At 37.0% G+C, this 19,929-nt stretch overlaps 2 protein-coding genes and 2 long non-coding RNA genes across 7 annotated transcripts; 2 read left to right on the top strand and 2 right to left on the bottom strand.

The window, feature by feature from the left end:
• Positions 1–1,210: 1,210 nt before the first annotated feature.
• LOC144206580 (uncharacterized) lies at positions 1,211–3,057 on the top strand. The gene is made up of 3 exons (XR_013328387.1): positions 1,211–1,249; positions 2,290–2,367; positions 2,457–3,057. It is a non-coding gene; the product is annotated as an uncharacterized LOC144206580 (long non-coding RNA).
• A 426-nt stretch (positions 3,058–3,483) lies between these two features.
• On the bottom strand, positions 3,484–6,396 carry LOC144206785 (uncharacterized). Of its 4 annotated transcripts, none has more exons than XR_013328426.1 (6): positions 6,052–6,210; positions 5,780–5,872; positions 4,183–4,440; positions 3,951–4,045; positions 3,729–3,886; positions 3,484–3,672 (listed from the first exon to the last, which is right to left on the bottom strand). It is a non-coding gene; the product is annotated as an uncharacterized LOC144206785 (long non-coding RNA). The 4 variants fall into 4 exon arrangements; XR_013328427.1 differs by having other exon boundaries at positions 3,484–3,651; XR_013328428.1 differs by lacking the exon at positions 4,183–4,440 and having other exon boundaries at positions 6,052–6,209.
• Positions 6,397–8,149: 1,753 nt separating this feature from the next.
• tmem179ab (transmembrane protein 179a, genome duplicate B) lies at positions 8,150–11,003 on the top strand. The gene is made up of 4 exons (XM_077731490.1): positions 8,150–8,476; positions 9,125–9,262; positions 9,683–9,761; positions 9,843–11,003. The coding sequence occupies exons 1-4, from the start codon at positions 8,175–8,177 to the stop codon at positions 10,014–10,016; spliced, it is 693 nt and encodes a 230-aa protein (XP_077587616.1). The 5' UTR covers positions 8,150–8,174; the 3' UTR covers positions 10,017–11,003.
• Positions 10,663–18,557, bottom strand: c13h14orf180 (chromosome 13 C14orf180 homolog). The gene is made up of 9 exons (XM_077731489.1): positions 18,216–18,557; positions 17,987–18,017; positions 16,111–16,197; positions 15,534–15,654; positions 14,540–14,570; positions 14,347–14,455; positions 13,963–14,135; positions 13,607–13,739; positions 10,663–12,757 (listed from the first exon to the last, which is right to left on the bottom strand). The coding sequence occupies exons 1-9, from the start codon at positions 18,366–18,368 to the stop codon at positions 12,552–12,554; spliced, it is 1,044 nt and encodes a 347-aa protein (XP_077587615.1). The 5' UTR covers positions 18,369–18,557; the 3' UTR covers positions 10,663–12,551.
• Between the last annotated feature and the right edge of the window lie 1,372 nt (positions 18,558–19,929).

Below are 19,929 nucleotides of genomic sequence, written 5' to 3'. Positions count from 1 at the left end.
CTCGATAAAGTGTATTTGCTTTGCTTCCATCGCATCTCATGAAAAATGGATGATCTCCTATTGCTTTCTGCTGCCCACTGCTGCCTTCTCCGAATCGTGCGACCACATTTGGTGGAGACCCCCTCCTCATCTTACTCGCCCCCATCTTCCGCTCTACCTCTGTAGTCTGTTCATGGGTAGGTGGTTTGAATAACTTAGCACATATTTCAGCCTGACACACTTTTTCAGTCGGTGTCCCCTGGGTGCCCAGTTCATGAGCCCGCACCTACTGTTTTATTTAGAAGTAAGGCTTTATGTGTGTGAGTGTGCATGCAATAGCCTTTGTTATTATTTAGAATGCTTCATAGAGTTGTCTGCCCTTGATCTTGTATTAAACTCTGACAGGAGATGATCACTGTGCCAACACAACAGCACATTAAGATAGGTGTGTTGTAAAATCTCAAGAAAACATCATAAACATAGACTTATATATATGTATATATATATATATATATATATATATATATATATATATATATATATATATATATATATATATATATATATATATATATATATATATATATATATATATATATATATATATATATATATATATATATATATATATATATATATATATATATATATATATATATATATATATATATATATATATATATATATATATATATATATATATATATATATATATATATATATATATATATATATATATATATATATATATATATATATATATATATATATATATATATATATATATATATATATATATATATATATATATATATATATATATATATATATATATATATATATATATATATATATATATATATATATATAAAAGAACACAGAGTTATTGTTGGGTTTCTTTTTTAATAAATTATATCTAAACCACCACCAGATAACTTGTTTTTCTTTCCTGCATAGGAAAAATGGATTTTATCATCCTGATGAAGCTTTTGTTATCAGGGAGTTTTAGATGTAAGTATTTTTGATTGGTATTTTTATTGATGTATAGGGGAATTCCATAGATGAGCAGCAAGATCCTCACTTTACTGTATGAACGTGGTAATTGAAAAATTACGCCACGCCACAGGAGGGCAGTAGTTGTTGGCTGCAAAAAAAAAACAGCTATTGTGCGTAAGCCAACCAGCTGTTTAAATTTGGCACATGCGCGGTACCTCATTCTTTCAGGAAGCCATTTCTCTTCCGGCGGTCTAGACACATGCATCCGAACGAGGTAAGTTCTCTTGCGTTTTACGGTCATAAGTGCGTTTTATCACGCCATCGTGAGACTTATTAGTAATCGATTGAGCCCATAACGCCGGTTAATCTGTTACTTTAATGCCAGCTTCAACACACCGTCGACAATTGAAGTTTGAGATCCTTTTCCTATCCAGATGTGTGCCGCATCTGACTAGCTATTTTAGCATTAGTGACACGACGACACTTTTCATTTGGCTTTAACCGTATTGTCCGTTTTCTGTCCATTATTCCGTCGTGTTGAAATACTTTTAATCTAATCAAACAAAGTCGAGATGTCAATGTAAGTATAGTTAGTTTGATGGTTAGATGACGTCCAGTGGCACGACTTATGTTGTATGTAAGCAGATTTCACACTTAACATTATTGATGCAAAATAGTTATGTCAACTTTCTTATAACTGTTATCGCTACTGTGTATATTTAATCGCCTTATCTGTACTAAACGCCTCAATTTTTAATTGTTCTGATTTCACTCTAAACATTATTGATGCAAAAATAGTTACGTCTACTTCTAACTGTTATTGCTACTGTTTATATTTAATCACTTTGTCTGATAAAGGGAAAAGAAAAGCACAACACGGCGCACTAACTTATTTTCATTTATTAGCTTCATCGTATTTTACTAAGTTTTTTTGTCAGATTTATCAACATGAGTATAGTTAGTTTGATGGGTAGATGCTCTCCTAAATTACATCCAGTGGTACAACTAATGTTGGATGTAAAGATAGATTCCACCACGAGTGCCATTTCCAATTTGTAATTGTTCTGATTTCACACTATAAAAAATATTGATACAAAAATGGTTACGTCAACTTTCTTCTAACTGTTATTGCTATTGTGTATATTTAATCGCCTTGTCTGAAAAGGGAAAAGAATAGCACTTAGCAGTCACTAACTTATTTTCATTCATTATCTTGATTGTATATTATTAAGTTTGTTGTAAGAGTTCTCCATTTTGCAATAATAGTCTTGCAACTCCCAACTAGTTTGGTTAAATCAAGTTCTCTCTTTTTAGCATCCGGATGCAGGTCTTCCAGAGTGCTCAGAACACACGCCCTTGAGGTTAAAGGAGAGGAGATTGGGCCAGATCAAGGTAAAATTAATTCAAAAGAAAACATTAAGCCTTTTTGGTGAATCTTGATTCTCTATATTAAGTTTTGTTTTCTTCTTTGTACACCTCAGGTCCATGTCACTTGAGACTTATCTGCACTTCAGAGATGACTGGCAGGCTTCTCAAAGGTTAACGTATTTGTTTATTGCAAAGTATCCAAGTCTTCATCCAAACTAAATAAAAGCTTTAAATATTATAATCTTGTGGAACTCCATGATGTGATATCTGATCTTTATGGTGAGGTTTCACTGAACATAAGTTTGTGTTGTGACCTCTTATATAGGTAAAGTCCACAAGGATATTATTAAAGATTAGAAACTTCATTTGTTAAAGTAGATTTTTCTCAAGTACAAGACTAATGTTTATTCTTTCTCCCAAGTGTTTACTCCCCTTGGTTTTAAAATAAAAATAAAATCCTAAATATATATTGTTTCTCCACCTTTATAAAAAAAAAAAATATTCTAAGTGTTAACTGCTCCAACTTTCTTTTAAAATATGGTTTAATCCTTCAGCTATTAAAAAAATGTTAAATTCCCCTTGGTTTTAAAAAAAAACCTAAATGTTTATTGCTCCATCTTTTTTAAAAAAGTATTATTTATACCCCCAACTTTTAAAGAAAATATATGCTAAATATATATACCCCTGTTTTTGGATATTCAATTTATTCCCCCAGCTTTTAAAAAAAAATATATTAAGTGTTTATTGCCCTTTTTGCTAAGTATTTATCCACCCAGCTTTTAAAAAAATATATTCTAAGTATTTATTGCCCTTTTTTTTGTTCATTTTTTTTCTAAGTATTTTTCCCCCCAGCTTTTAAAAAAAAATATTCTAAGTGTTTATTGCCCTTTTTTTTGTTCATTTTTTTTCTAAGTGTTTATTGACTTTTTTTGTTCATTTTTTGCTAAGTATTTTTCCCCCCAGCTTTTAAAAAAAAATATTCTAAGTGTTTATTGCCCTTTTTTTTGTTCATTTTTTTTTCTAAGTTTTTTTATTTAATTTTTCTAAGTGTTTTTTCCAAATTTAAAATGTTTACTTGTAAATAAAATATTTTAACTTTGATTGTGACTTGCATCTTTTGTTAAAGACAAAACACATGCATACATTTAAAAGCTTTTATTTTGAAAAACTTGAGCAAAATGAAGTAATTCTTCCAGTCACCAGCAGGAAATACAGGAAATAAAAGCTCCAGCTTTTATTTTGAAAAAGTTTGTAGATTGGTTCCCGCTGGTGCTCCAGCATCGTAAAAAATCGAATCTTCTCCACCCCCTGGTGGAGAAGATTCGAAAACTGAAAAAGGGGGGGTTAGTACACAGTTAGTTCAAAAAACAATGAGTAGGGCTCACCTTTTATTTTGAAAAACTTGAAGTAGTTCCTCCTGTCACCAGCAGGAAATCCAGAAAATAAAAGCCCCAGCTTTTATTTTGAAAAAGTTTGTAGATTGGTTCCCGTTGTTGGTCCAGCATCGTAAAAAATCGAATCTTCTCCACCCCCTGGTGGAATTCTGGAAAACAAAAAAAAAGGGTTAAGGCACAAAGTTAGTTAAAAATCCAATGAGAAGGGCTTACCTTTTATTTTGAAAAATGTCAGGCTGGTTCACATTGACCATCCAGCAGAGAAAAAAAATTAAGGCACCTGAGGCTATCTGTTCAATGGTGGAATTCTGTAAAACAAGAGAGGGTCAATATATCAAGTTTAGGACAACTTTTATTTTGAAAAATGCATAGATCAGTGCTGGCTATTACACCAAACTATGCATTTTTCAAAATAAAACGAAAGACCTTACATATGAGGTTTTACCTGACTTGGGTGGAATTCTCCCAATTCAGGTTAAACCTCACTTGTAAATGGTTGAGTAAAAAATATATTCACAAGGTCTTACCTTTTATCTTGAAAAAAAATACATAGATCAGTGCTGGATGTTACACCAGAATTAATCTACAATTTTTTTTCCAAAATAAAAGGCAAGACCTTGCAAATGTTTTTTAACTTAACCATTTGCAAGTGAGATTTTACCAGAATCAGGGAGTGGTGTAGTCCATCAACTTGGGTGGAATTCTGGAAACAAAAAAAAAAGGGTCAATATACAAAGTTAAGTGAAAAAATGCATATATCAGTGCTGGATGTAACACCAGAATCAATTTATGCATTTTTTAAAAATACATTCACAAGGAAGGTTTTACCGGAATTGGGGAAATCTTTTATTTTGAAAAAAAAAAACATTTGGGGCTAAATACTTTCGCCTCGAGTTTTTCAGTCAATAATTTAAAATCTATTCATTCTTAAAATGCTTGTTTTTCTCTTACACCAAGACAAAAAGTTATTTTACCATACGAGAGTCAAAAATGACCCCTGCACTATGGTTGAATAAATGCCTCACTTAAATTTTTGTCAAAACCACATTTAAAACTAAAAGTTAAAAGATCCAAGCCCTGAGGTCTTTAAGAAAGTCAATGGGGTAAAAATACATGATTGTTTTAATCCATCAAATATTAGCAGTTCCACTACATGGCAGATTATTTATTTAAATTCAGAAAAATGTGAAAAGCCACATTGAAACTCACAAGCAAAAGCTACTTCTCTATTTGCCACTATAGTATTAAATTCAATATGCATAAACCTACTTTAAATTTTTCCTTTATCGCAACATGTCTGGTCTACATTAACCATGATAATTAAGGGATTACCGTTTAGCCTAGAGCTCTTTGAGAAAGTTAAAGGGCTAAAATTATATAATTTATTCAAGTGCTCAGTGCCACTGCATGGCAGACTACTTTTTTAAATTCAGAAAAAAGTGAAAAGCCACATTGAAACTCAAGCAGAAGCTACTCTTCACTTGCCACTATAGTATGTTTTTTAAATTAAATTCAATAGGGATGACCCTAATTTAAATTTTTCCTTTATAGCAGCCATGTTTTTTCTACATTAACCACGATAATCGAGGGATTACTGTTTAACCCTGAGGTCTTAAAGAAAGTTAAGGGGCTAAAATTATATTATTTATTTAAGTGCCACTACATGGCATATTACTTTTTTAAAATCAGAAAAATGTGAAAAGCCACACTGAAACTCAAGCGGAAGCTACCCCACTTGCCACTATTATTTTTTTAATTAAATTCAATTGGGTTGACCCTACTTTGCAGTTTTTCCATTTATCACGGTCCACATTAACCGCGATAATCGAGGGATTGCTGTTAATTCCTTTCGCATCCACTAATGCATTTGTGTGGGTGACTTATCCAGATTTTTGCAATTAAAAAACGCAAAGTCATTTGGTGATCTCATTCAAAATTTGAATGCATCATGATGAAAAACGAGCCAATTGCGCAAATCCTTGAATACTGAAAGCTGATGTTTAAATATTAAACGGAGAAAATCGGAACTATTCAAAAAATACCCCCTTTGTTATGGCGTCGACCAGTTGATCCTTTCTGGTCGTTTCGGCCACATTCTCGATGTTTCCCAGTAGTCGGTGGTGCTCGTTGAGGGACTGAAACACACAAAGGAATGATTAGTTTTAAAACAAAGAGCGATCGGTAACGCAATGCAGCCAATTTGTTTGCAAACATTTTGCTGTCATGGCTGCATCACGCTAACGGAGCATGCTACCGTCAACGATCACTCATAAGATGAGAACCGGGGCTTCGAAATCCCCAAACGACGACATACTACATGTGCAGCAACGTCTTGTGAGAAGTTTGTCAGCCATTCTCCGTCATATCGTCAGCTCTGAGCAGCTCTGCAGTGCACGCCCGTGCAGTCTCAATCGCCATTTTGCTGTACGACATCGACTATTTGAACTCTTACCTCGGCCACGCCTATTAAACATAGACAAACACAAAATAGAAATTGTTTTCATAATAACGTGCATTAGTCAGTGTGTGTATGTAAAAGGTTATATTCCGAACTGCCTTCGGCATAGGTGTTGAAACGTTTTATCCAAGGAAATTGGGTGAAACACTTTTTTGGACAAAATGCTTCATCCACCACTGAATACTTATACACTTAAACACTTAGGCATTTTAACTTATTCTTTTTAACTGAATATTTGAAAAATCTTTGCCGGCACTGAGAATTGAACCCAGGACAATATTAAACTGTAGTATTTGTTGCTTTGTCTCTTTTCATACCCAGATCACACTTAGTCATTTATTGTAGAACTTATTCTTTTACCTGAATAATATTGGGAAAATTATTGCATGCACTTGGATTCAAACCCAGGACCACAGATGTGAGAGACTGACGACTTATCCACTGGTCCACCACCCTGTGAGGGAATGTAGTAGTACCTGTGAATTTATCTCATTCAGTTACCTGAATAATATTGGGAAAATCTTTGCATGCACTTGGATTTGAACCCAGGATCACAGAGGTGAGAGACTGGTGACTTATCCACTGGATATATGATTCATCATGATGATTACAAAGGGAAGTGTAGTCACTTGGTTGGTGCAGAGGTTAGTTCACTGTACTCCTGTCTGGGGGACCCGGGTTCGAATCCTGGTTCGGACACTTTTTCACTTAGTTGTTTCTGTGGACTTCTTCTAAAAATACTCAAATGATTACAAAGAAAAGTGTAGTCACTTGGTTGGCGCAGAGGTTAGATCACTGGATTCCTGTCTGGGAGACCTGGGTTTGATTCCTGCTGCCATCATTTGGCTGAAAATACTTGGAAAGAATAAATGGTCAATGGAATAAGAAGAAGGGGGAAAAAAAGAAAAAACGTTTTTATTTATATTAAACACTTAGTCATACTTTTCAGTAAAAGGTTATATTCCGAACTGTCGGGTCATGAAATCATCATGGTGACTTATCCACTGGGCCACCACCCTATGGGAGAAAGCAGTAGTACTTGTAAATTTATCTCATTTATTTACCTGATGACTTAGTTGAAAAATCTCTGCAGGAACTAGGATTTGAACCCAGGACCAAAGACACTGGAGACTGATGACTTACCCACTGGGTCACCACGCCAAGATTAATGTGTTGTATTTGTTATTTTGTCTCTCCCACCCCTGCACTATACCATGAGGCAAAGCACCTATACATGGTCATTTGGAGCTTTTATTTAAGGAAAGACTGAATGACTTAGTCTTTTTTAATGGCAAAATGGTTCATCGTCCAATGAGATTTGAACTCTGGTCTCCCACATGGGAGTCAGGTGAGCAAACCTCAACACCACAAATAGGCTACATTTTCCTTTGTCATTATTAGAAGGTTTTGACTACAAATACATAGAAAAAAACTAAGGGTGGTTGTTTGTCTCTCTGTGTGACTTACGACTGACTGTTGACCTACTATAGGGGAAACAAACAACATCATGCTAAACACATATTCAAATAAAAAAAAATACATAGTCACTGCAAAGGCCTAGTCTGCGAGTGATTAGCGCTGACCTAGTTTTGTGCTCAAGAGTTCAATCCCATTGTTTTGACCCGTGTGTGTGTAGTTTGCTTGTGACCCTTGTGAGGATAACCTGTGAATGAATGGATGAATGAATTTATCATTAGGATTGGGAAAAAAAATAACGAATTAACATTTTTTATGTCGTTTCTGAAGTGTGTTAGGCTTTTAGGAGCTGTTGTAGTGGTTATAACGTCGAAGAGAAGATGAACCCTGCAGGTTCATTAGTTTTCACCCAGTGCGTCTCCGGATGACGCGCTTGTCCCCAGTGCGTCTCCGGATGCTGCGCTTGTCCCCAGTGCGCATGCCCAACCTCTGCAGGACGGTCCTGCAGAGGTTGGGCATGCGCACTGGTCCTGGACCCCGCACGGAGGAGACAGAAGAGGAAAATGGCCCTCGATAATTTAATTTTCGCGCAATGCATTCTTTATTTTTTAGCCTTTGTGTTTGGCTTCATCGCAGTGGTACCTCTGTCCGAAAACACCGAGGACTTTGGGGGGAAATGCTTGTTGTTCACGCGTGGGATGTGGCAGAATGAGAACATCACGGTGTCGAAACAGCGCTTCATCGTGGAGGAATGGGGAGCAGAATCGTCGTGCAGTTTCATCGCATTTGTCGGGATTGCTTCCCTCATATTGTCTGCAGTGCAAGCCTGGAGGCTACTCTTTTTCCTTTGCAAAGGACATGATGAGTGAGTACTGGCCGCGATGTTCTCCGATTTAATGGCGTTAAATGCGTCTATCTCTGACGCTCCAGTAACGTGCTTCTTGAAGCATGACAAGGATTAAAACAGCTAGGCTAGTAAGGTAGAAGAACACAAACGGGCTGCCTATTGCACGGCCATAAACATCATCCGATTGTTAAAACGACAAGAGGAAACCACTTATGACAAAAGGATGCTTTGGGAACGCCCACCCAATGGCCAAATATGTTTGGAATATTTCTAACTGATTACAAATTGGGTGGGGCAAAGTCTATTTTTGACTCACCAAGATAAAGCAAGATTTTGTCTAAATTATTAACCCAGATTTAAATGATGGGAGTTCAATTCCTTGTGTAGGATGTGACTTACTGGCAACTTTATGTGAATGCTTATCACAAGTTAACATTGTGTGTATAATAGTGGTTAGCACTTTTACCTAATACTCCAGTTGTTTTACAATCTTTGCTAGTAGGATTTCCCATTTTGTTCTCATTCCTCTAGCTTTTAAAATGTGCATTGTTGACTGTGAATAGTAAGACCCAATGTGCTGTCTCCAACCCCCAGCGATGAAGGAAAATCTCTATAAAAAACAACCAAAATGACAGGAATGATTATGGATTACCTCCTTTTTTGCAGCTCCATCTTTAATGCTTTCCTCAACCTGCTGATTAGCTCCTTGGTGGTGTTCACCGTCTTCCTGTCAAGCACCATGGTCAGTGTTGGCTTCAACGTTTGGTGTGAGTCAATCACTGAGGGTGGCACAATGCCCAGCAGGTAGGAGATAAGTACACAGAACACTTGAAATAAATTGTTAGTGTTGCATTTCATCTATTAGACTAACATACATTAAGTAAATCATTTCCAATATACACAAATTAAAAGCACAAAGGTTCAATGGACATCAAACTAGTAAATATTTAACATTCTGCAAGGGAATGATATGACTGGTGTTATGTTATTATTATTTGCAATAAATAGAAAAACAATAAAACAATATACTTTACTCATTATTGACACTTGGGGGAGGCAATGCCCACTCTGAAAACCAACCAGATGGTCTACACTACTAATTTGAGAGTGAAATGATAATAGTCCTGAAAACTGGGAATGTAATTGTAATTAAAACATTAGTGAGGGATCTCAATCGTAAAAAAAAAATGTATTGTGAATTCAAATTAGATCTATTTCCCTTAGATGTGAAGACCTGCAGGATACTGATTTAGAACTGGGTCTGAACAACTCTGCTTTTTATGACCAGTTTGCAATAGCTCAGGTAAATCCCACAACCCTACGGAGCCATCCAAAAGATTCCACCTGTCATCATTAAAATAAAATCTGCTCATTTTTTTTTCAGTTTGGTCTGTGGGCTTCGTGGCTCACATGGCTGGCCATTACTGTCCTGGCCTTCCTCAAGGTATACCATAACTACAGACAAGAAGATATGCTGGATAGTCTCATCCATGAGAAGGATCTGCTACTTGGACGTTCCTTTCGCCGCAGCTCTGACCTCAAAACCGGCCTCATCTAAGAGGCAAAAGGACCTACACCCAAATATTCACTAACTCCCAAGTCCATACATTTCCTCTCTTCCCATGGCAAACTCCAATGCTTACCCTTTTTGACAATCAAAATGAGTTGCTATTTTTTGTGCAGATAGTGAATGGACCAGTTTAAGTTGATTACCATTAATTTCCATTGATCCTTGCTATTTTTCCTCCTTTTAAACTGATGGGTCGTAACAACGATATCCGTAGCAAATATTCTACCACTAAAGATCCACAAAAATGCCATAATACTTTGCTGAATTATGTATTTGTGAACCATATGCATGACACAAAAATGCATGACTAAATTATAATTCAGTGAGTTTTGGATCAAATATATTGTGGTTTGTACACAGTTAAACGTGATTTTTCTTTTATAAAATCTTAAAATCAACAAATAATCCTGCATGCTGCATCAAATTCAATAAAACTGTGCTTTTGTGATGTTCCTGCATTAGTGATGCAGTTATAAAAATTATTAACTGTACTTCTAGCATCCATCCCAAAATGATTTCAGCAGTTTGTATTCCACAGTCTCAAGTACATATTCCCTTCCAAGAACTGTCAGCATTAAAAATTCATGCTCTGTTTCATAAAAGCAGAAATTAATGCATGTCACAAAACCTCTGATGCCATTTGACTAATTTTATTCAAAACAATAGAATTCATAAGAGAAGCAACCATGAAAATCCCTCATAAAGGCACTTTTTATAAAGTGACCATACATAAAATGCAGCAAGGCTAAAACGTGCATACATGTTTCTTCATTACCAGTGAGTTATTTTTTTTTATAAAATGTCTTTGCTTCCATATTAATATTATATTTAATATTGCTTTGGCTTAATGCACTTCAGGAAATATACTATATGAAAAACAGTTTGAATGGTAAATATGGGGTGTGCATTTTTGCTCATAATGAGAGTTCCACTTTGTGACATGCTCCTCCACATAAACTTATGTGGTGGTTCCAATCATGCTTTGATAAAGGAAACTCACTTTACAATTCTTCTGCTAGTCATCTGTGTTTCACTTCAAAATAACAGTAATATTGAACATGATCCAGCTGTCACTCAACCAAACCAAACTTGATTAGCAAATGGCTTCAGAAAGGCAATCTGAATATTGCCTTTCAAAAGAAATATAACAGTTAGTTTTTAACAATTTCAAATGCATGTGATAAGGGATGATTTTTAAAATGGATTGTCCCTTAGTGTTGCAATGTGACAGAAAGTAATCTCCCAGACAACATCAATGAGGGGGCCGAATCCTCCTCATTTCACACAAATTACAGCTGCCAAATGTACTCAGAGGCCGCATTAAATATACCTGCACAAGGGCAACCAGGTCCCATACATGTGATGCATCAAAAATGATTTAACACAAAGAATGGGACTCACTATTGTCTTTATCTAACAATGCTTGTTTGCAAGTAGAATAGCCCAAATATCACCAATCCTCTCAAATAAAACTCAAACGAAACAGAGCAATGTAATCTTTTACAACTAGCATAATATTGATGCAGCTTTTGTATTTGATTATTTAGTGTGTTGAATATTCTGTCCAGTACATTTTTAAAAATTACATTCATTTGTGGATAAATGCAAAAAACAAACATTATTGTAATATTTGTTAGTGTATTCCACAAAAATATTTAGTTTCATATCATATAGTACCATAATAAAATAATTATTTGCATTCAAAGACAATCAAGTGCAATACGAATAAGAGTATTTCGTTAATTTCGTGGCGAGCAACACGTGTGCATGAATAAATAAATGGGAGGCATAAGGTGTAGTGACTGCAATTGAAAGTTAAATGTAGTGTATAGTACATACAGTGGAGCAAATAAGAATTCAGTCAACCACCAATTGTGCAAGTTCTCCTACTTGAAAAGATTACAGAGGCTTGTAATTGTCAACATGGGTGAAACTCAACCATGAGAAATAATGAATCTTGTTATTATTTCGACACCACGGGGTGAGATCTTGCATGGAGCCCCAGATCGAAGAAAATTATCAGTGGTCTTGTATGTCTTCCATTTTCTATTAACTGAGGTTTACTCATGTTGACAATTACATGCCTCTCTAATATTTTCAAGTAGGAGAACTTGCACAATTGGTGTTTGACTATATACATATTTGCCCCACTGTACATGAACGTGTATAAACGCGCAGCAATTATTGATTTCAACTGTACGAAAGTTGTTTTGAACATTTTCTCCAGTTTCCTTTTTCCACCAACAAGTTTTTCTGGAATGTTTTGCAGTTATCAAATCCAAAATAAAATTAACTCTAACCCATATAAATGCAGGATATGCAAGATGGATAACAATTTGGATTCACATTCATCAATGTAGAATTGCCTGCACCAATGTCAGGTTAATGTATCAATACACCATCACCAGAAAACACTAGTGAGGTTTGGTTTGTGAAGGGAAGGTTGGTGTTTTCTAGTAAATAGACCTTTTCGTAGAATTCAAGCATCTTTCCAAACCTGAACTTTCCACTGATTGGTACCTTTCATTGCATAGTCAGCCATATCCAACATGTCCACACAAGCTGCTTAATGTGAAGTAGGTAAACAGCTAGTATGGCCTCCAGCTGCTCATATGCTCGCTGTGGATGTCGCCTGTCTGTATAGTACATGGCAACACCCAGGATGGACATCATCAGGAAGAGGCAAATGACTCTTAAAAGATGAGGGCGGGGTGGCGATGTCTCATAAACTATATAGAGAAACATAAATGCACACTAAATGAAAGACAATCTTATTTAAAAACTACAATTCTTTGTAGGATCAACACTTCTGACTACCAACACATCATTCGCAGAGCAGTTTTACCCACAATTACAATTGTGTTAAAAGGGAAGGGGCCAATCCATGTCTGTTGGGAGTGGCCTATTGAACGAGTTTCACCCACACCCACAGACAACCCAGTAAACACAACCCCACTTGGTAGTCTGGTTGAACACTAAATAGCCCCTATACTACTACTACTACTATAGGGCCTATAGGTAGGAGTGTGAGCCTAAATGGTTGTCCGTCTGGCTGGCCACCGCACATAGTTGGCTGGAATAGGCTCCAGCACCCCCCACGACCCTTTTAAGCATAAAGAGGTTCAAACATTTTTTTTGTTTGATCTGTAGGAGCTAGTACTTATGGCTAACAAGATGAGTCACCACTCAGATGCTTAATAAATGCATAATTAATATGATAGGGGAAAATAGAAGTACTCAAAACATCCCCCTGTGTGTCAAATGAGTCCATGCACTTGCATACAGACTCTCTGCCTGTATCGTTACAGGAAGGAACATCTGTGGGGTTAATAGAAATGTAACATGTCAGGGAAAAAAAATCCCATGTACAAATAGCTGTTTGATCCCTCGAGATTATACTCTTTCACTACATGAGGCACAGAGATTGGCTTTTATGCATGCTAACCCTTAGAAGCAAACCATTTGGTTATGTGAAGATGACGCAGGAAAATTGTTTTTCTGTTCTTTGTTGTGTACATTGTATGAAAAGAATAACTAATAAAACTGTAAAAAAAAAAAAAAGATATTTGTCTCCTCACCATGTACTGTGGTCTCAGGATCTTGGAATCGAACCCTCCGCTCACTTTTCCGCCTCTGGTTGGATTCTGGATCAGATCTGTAAGGAGGACTTGGCTTCTTGAGGATGGATGCAGGGGTTTTGTCATTGGGAAGCTCAATAAAAAAAAAAAAAAAACGAGAAGGATTGCATTGCTACAAATTTCAACATGCAAACAGGAAACATCTTAAAATAAAGACATGTACACATCCCCACACCTACATGCAAGTCCATGCTCTTACCAATGATATATGTATTGCTATATCATTTTTATTTCTAAAAGGAAACACCCCTAGTAGGACAAAAGGAGTCTGTTTGCAAGTGTAGCTGTGTAAATACCTTGAATTGTACTTTGTCTTGCTGTTGGTGGTGGTGGTGGTGGGAGTCTTTTCTGTGACGAATCTCTGAGTGTTTTTCTTGATGTGAATGAGGAAAACCGTTGACTGTGACAGTAACCGATTCATCATCACCGAAGCGTTTTGACAGCATTGACATACAATGACCCAGGGAGTCTACCAAGCAAACACATTTTTATATGATCACTTTCAATACTGCAGGTTTCTTTTTTTTAAATCAAAACTCTACGTGTTTTAATTTCTAATGAACTCTGCCTGCACCCACTAATTTGACATATTGAGGATTTGGGATTTTGTGCATTTGCTGAAAATCACTAATAATCCTGTTAATTAATTTCACAAAAATCTAAATATAAATTTTACTCGCCTGAATATTCAGTCTTGCCAATTTCAACATACACTGTGGCCATGAGCTCCAGGCTTCTGGCAGTTATAGGGTGGTCATTACCAAAGGCCCTTTGGTGGATTTTGGCAGCCTGAATAGAGTCCAAATTAGAAAGAAACTCCTCAAATGTTAAAAACAAAAAACAAGAGAATAACAATTTTTAAAAAAGACATACCTTACCACTGTACTCAAGTGCAAGATGAGGTCTGAAAGGGAGATGGGGAAATCCATTAATAACACCACAAAGAAATTATAAAGACCTGTCACACACAATATTAATACATGCAATATATCTGACCCTAGGCATGTGTTGTAGAGCCCAAAGGATGAAAAAACACACGAGAGTAGAAGAGTACTAAAACATATTCACTGCAAATTGTACAAAAAATACTTCAATATTATAATATATGATATTATTTGAGTTTTTCCTTTTTCCCCCTAGGTTTTAACAACAAAGGCAGCTGGGATTAAGATCAATTCTGTATATTTTCCTCTTTAACATCCTAAGATGCAGCAATAAACCCATCCAATAAATTGATAAGCAGGCAGTGGGTATTTGGCTGCCTGGAAGTGGAAAAAACCTTACTTTTGCCAGTGAATACGTGCTGATGTTGTTTAGAGTTTATGTACTCGGTTGAATACAGATCACCCAGCTGTGTTCCCTGATATGTGACCCGTCACAGCGTCACCCTCATGACTTCACCTCAAGCGTAAAAATGTGGAGCAACCTCTGTTTACCATGACAGAATGTCAGACTTGCCCTACCGAATCCACACATTCTTTCAATTAGTAATGCCTCAGTCTCGCTTCAACTCGCCTCTTTTAAGGAGACTCATGGCGGATGCATAATCAGAGAACCCTGAAAAAAACCTTCCCATAATGTTGATAAAAGATGAAGGCACAGGTGTTTCAAGACTATATTCATAAAAAGATAATTTGACCATATTTCTGTCTGCATGTCAGATGTTTGTATATATTACCAAAGAGACTATATTATCAAGTCCAAAGAAAAACGTAAATTAATTACCTCATCATTAAAACAATCTGCCAGTACAACTCCTACAGTATTAAACAAACAGATGTATGTAGAGAATTAACCTCTGACAAGCCCACTGATTGCTTCAATTCACATGAAACGTCAAGTCCAGCATACTGGAAGTTTTACCTACCGTTTGCTCATAATACAAAGCTGGGCCAGTCGCTCGAGGTTCTGTGCCTGGGAGGCTTGCTCCGAGAGCTCCTCTGGGGACACCCATCCTGCAGAGCAAAGTGAAGAGTCCTTCTCGGCCCCTGTTACACAAATGCAGGGCATAGGATTTAGGTCTCCTTGCTCCCAAAACACACAGGCTCTATCAAAGTCCTCTCTTCTGACTATATACAAGCTTTCTATATATAATACGGTGTCTTTCTACTTGGAAAACGGATGAGAAACAACAGAGAGGTGGAGACTAGAGCAGAGAGATATAGGTAGAAGAAGGCAGATAAGCGGGTCAAACAAAACACTCACCACACCCACTGGAACACTCTGACACACATGCATGCAAGGTGACAACAAACAAAGTCTATGCTCAAACAAACAACTTGAAAAATTTCACCTACAACAGCAAGAATTAGATCATAACAAGCAAATGACACTTTGTGAAACCATCTCAGATTATGAAGAAAATGGCATAATGGACAAATATAAGTGAATACATTTTCTGTTCATAGAAATATAAAACATAATGTCACGCTTAGTGAACTTGCCTGTGCTCCTATGGAGAGCTGTGAGCTCGATCAATGCAACTTCATAGAACATTTTCTCAGCCTGGATGAACTGGAGGGCTTTCTCATCTGTTTATATGGGTAAAGGATTATTCTTTTGTCCATTGGGATTTGTCTGTTGTTGGAGATAAAAACAACCCTGTTGTTGAGCTCAACTTACTTTCTTGTGCTCTCCCCTACTACACATTAAAAGAATGACTTCTTTATGCTATAAACGGTGCAAATTGTTAATTTGTTCAAGAAATTTAACAATTGAAAATAGTTTTCAGTATTGATAAAGTACATCCCCACTATAATATTAACTATGAGGGAGATGTTTATTGGAAAGAGCTTTCATTTCACAGTAATGTTATCGTCAAATGCCTTTCTATTTATAGCACATCCAAAAATAATGCCTGCTCACGCTGTCCGAAACATTTCTTTGAACTTGGCCTACTATGAAATGACACCAGCAAACGCTGTTAAGTGAATTTTCAAGAGCACATGCCTAAAAATAAATGACTAAAGTGACAATATATTTAAACCAAAACTGTCATTTGTAAAGCTATACATTTCTCCTCGTTTGTGATTGACTTTATGCACAGCACTATCATTAAAATAATTCTATCTCCCTTTGACACATTTCTTTTTAATAACACACTTCAATTAACTAAGATATGCATTTTATATTAGAAAAAGCTCATGGCAACCTAACAAAATTTCACCTATTTGCTGAAAAGAATGCTCAACTTGTTTCATTTTAGTTAAAACTGATTTATTTGCAGTATAACTAACCCCCCACTCCCCTTTTTTATTGCAGTAATCTGGATTTAGATCGATCCCCACTGCACACCTCATGATCGCATAAGGCACTCTGTGGTATATCATTGAGAATTACTATAAGCGAAACAGAGAAATGTAAATAACACACCGTTATACCCCCCCCCCCCCCCCCCCTCATGTCGATAGGAACACTGTAACACAGATTTTTCTGACCTCATTCTTCTTTGGCTGCACTCTATCTCAGAACTGTATCAGTAAACATCGATCAACTAAAACAGCGTTTGACTTGTGCAAAGTTCACTCTCCTGTTAGCTAAGTCTCACATCCAAAGCAGTTATTGCCCACACACAGTCTAGTCGTGCATAGCCACACATGTTCCCCAAAATATATATTGTTGCTCGATTCTAAACATTGACCTACACAAAGGGACATGGAATGACTAGTGTCTTTTAACTGGAATTAAAAAAAAATCCTGACATAATTATTTTCACTGCTTGCTCAGGTCACTAAATGAACTACATTTTAACACAGGCATTAATATTGATGTGACAATTTAATAATGCTCTGCAGGCCAAAGGATGTCACCCTGTCCTACGAGGTAAGTAGATAATGCTTCACGCTGAAAGGGTCCTGCTGATTGCTTGAGTTGAAGCGACACCTAACAAATGCTGCTATTTAAACAGTGGTCAGTGAGGGGTAACCCCTGGGTCATGTAGCAGGATAGTTAAAGACAATGTCTCCACGACAGGGAGAAGGAAGTATATACACTGACATCCAACAGTGTCTGTTTTCCCATTGCTGTATAATGTTAAGCTTTATGGAGGCTGTTAAGTGGCAGTAGGCAACCTAGTCAAGTGCAGATACAAGTTAATTAGTTTACTCGGCCGCTCTGTTGTGCCAAGATAAGAGCTTGCAAATCCTCTTACCACTAAAGCTTCAGCTTTAGACAAACACTGTGGTATTGCCGGACAAACGTGACATTGTTACCCCATTAACAGACATTGACTCCTTCTTCCAACACATCCTTTTCATATTGTATTCCGTAAATGATCTACGGTCTGGCTGCCTGGTCAAAGTACAAAATTGATCAGGATACAGTTCTTTTCAGTGATGAACAGCTCTGCAATCTGTAAAGAAAAACTGTTGTTAAAAGTTTTGGATGATGTCATGAGTTGTTCAAACAATTCCTTAGTCTGATAACTACGACAACTACACTAGACATACAATGTAAGGAATGATTAGTTTGTTCCAAGTGCCTGATGTACAATATCCTGGAGTGTAAATACATCCATGTGTGGGACAAAAACAGTGTGATGCTTGCTTACCTGATGCAGGCAGTTTGGCAAAGAGGTAAAGCTATGCACATGGGTCAGTCCAAGCAGGCAGCTAAGAAAACAGTGCAGGGCGGCCTGATACTCCCCCTGCTGCTGGAGCTGCTGTCCCAGCTCAAACAGGCCCTCCCTCCCCACACTCAGCATCCCCAGTCCCAGCCAGAGACAGCACCATCTGCCATCAGAGAGCTCCAGATCTCACAAGCAGCTGATGGCACACGCCGACTCTCAATCTTGTCCCACAATTTCCCGTCAAGGACAGGTTGAAAGAAGCGGGTCGTTCATGCTTCGGCGACTCAAGCTGATCAGGTCCATTCTCCCTTCTCTTCCCAGGCTGCACCAGGAAAGGAGGACAGAGGAAGTGGAGAGTATTAACAGATTGAGTGGCAGAGCTTTGGACCAATCAGCAATGTACACAGTTGTTCTCCACTCTACAATGGAGAAAGTATAATGTTGTGATGATGACACATAACATGACACTGATCTATGAGTTTTAGATTTAAGAATGTTTTCTACTACAGGATTCGGCCTACATAAGCATAACAAGTCAGTGAAATTATAGTATCAAGTCAAGTGTGCACTCCAAAAAGTATTTTCACAAAAAAACTTGATTGTGGCAGGTCAACAAACATACCAACCATGGTTAAATTAATTAAATTAAAAATACAATTTTGAATATATAATTCTAGTGCTCCTTAATAGGAGTGGACCACACTCGCACAGTTTAGCATCAGTGAGTTGTCAAAGATCAGGGAGGCCAAATGTGGGTCCCACAATGAAGCATTAGAGACAATTTAGACAACGGGTGTCCAAATTGATCCTTAGGGGCAGCAGTGGGTGCAGGATTTTATTCCAACCAATGAAGACGATACATTTTCCCCAATCTGGTGTTTTAAACCTACAATCAGTGGATTATAGGCAGGTGCTGCTTGTTTCAGAAGAAGTCTCATTGGTTAAACAGCCTGAGTTGGAACAAAAACGTGCACCCATGTACTGCATTTGTCATTCGTTCTTTATCTTTCAAACCCTTATAGTCCATAAAAAAAGTGCATATTGAATTGTGCCTACAGTCATCACTGAAAATATTGCATTGTTACTTTATTTGAAGGATAGACCTAGTCAGTTCTCTAATGTTAGCACCTCTACCTTGTGGCCAGGGCATCTACATTGCTGTTGGATTCTGGCAGTTTAATAGGCCCAGACCTGATACCCCCAGCTCCTGGAAGGCTCTTTATGACCTCCATGTAATCAGCAGTAAATGCTGCAACCATCTGTCTCTTTTTACTCAATTATCTGACCCAATGACTTTTACTGATAATCACTGTCCAAGTCAGCACAGCCACATAGATCCAAGTTAAGGTTATCACATCATTATATACTATATACACCTTTTTTTTTGTTTTATCTCACCTTCATCTGAGCAGAGGGAACTTGGCTTATTCACTTATAAACTGAAAATAAGATGGCAGAATGAATCACCAAAGACTAAAGAGGTCTCATTGTATGAGGGTCACATAACTATAAGTATTTACAGCACACTCAGTAATGCATGGCAGACTCAGCACTTTGCTGTTTGAGTGCTGACTCTTAGACAGGTCATTTAACTTGGTATGCATTGGATTCATCACTGTCACTGAATGGTAAAAGGCAAAGGCATATCAAGAATTGATAGTTGAAGTAAATGCTTTGACAGCTCTCCTTCGACAGG

The sequence above is a fragment of the Stigmatopora nigra genome, chromosome 13 (assembly GCF_051989575.1).
Source record: "Stigmatopora nigra isolate UIUO_SnigA chromosome 13, RoL_Snig_1.1, whole genome shotgun sequence".
NCBI classification, from domain to species: Eukaryota; Metazoa; Chordata; class Actinopteri; order Syngnathiformes; family Syngnathidae; genus Stigmatopora; species Stigmatopora nigra.
This window is presented reverse-complemented; position numbering and strand designations above follow the sequence as displayed.

Excerpts from the sequence above, each read along its gene's own strand:
- tmem179ab (XM_077731490.1), top strand. The coding sequence starts at position 8,175 with ATGGCCCTCGATAATTTAATTTTCGCGCAATGCATTCTTTATTTTTTA. Across the intron at positions 8,477-9,124 it reads CTTTGCAAAGGACATGATGA|CTCCATCTTTAATGCTTTCC; the intron begins GTGAGTACTGGC and ends CCTTTTTTGCAG. Across the intron at positions 9,762-9,842 it reads ACCAGTTTGCAATAGCTCAG|TTTGGTCTGTGGGCTTCGTG; the intron begins GTAAATCCCACA and ends TTTTTTTTTCAG.
- c13h14orf180 (XM_077731489.1), bottom strand. The coding sequence starts at position 18,368 with ATGCTGAGTGTGGGGAGGGAGGGCCTGTTTGAGCTGGGACAGCAGCTC. Across the intron at positions 16,198-17,986 it reads GTTCATCACTGAAAAGAACT|ATGAGAAAGCCCTCCAGTTC; the intron begins GTATCCTGATCA and ends CCATATAAACAG. Across the intron at positions 15,655-16,110 it reads AGCTCTCCATAGGAGCACAG|GGGCCGAGAAGGACTCTTCA; the intron begins GCAAGTTCACTA and ends TTTGTGTAACAG.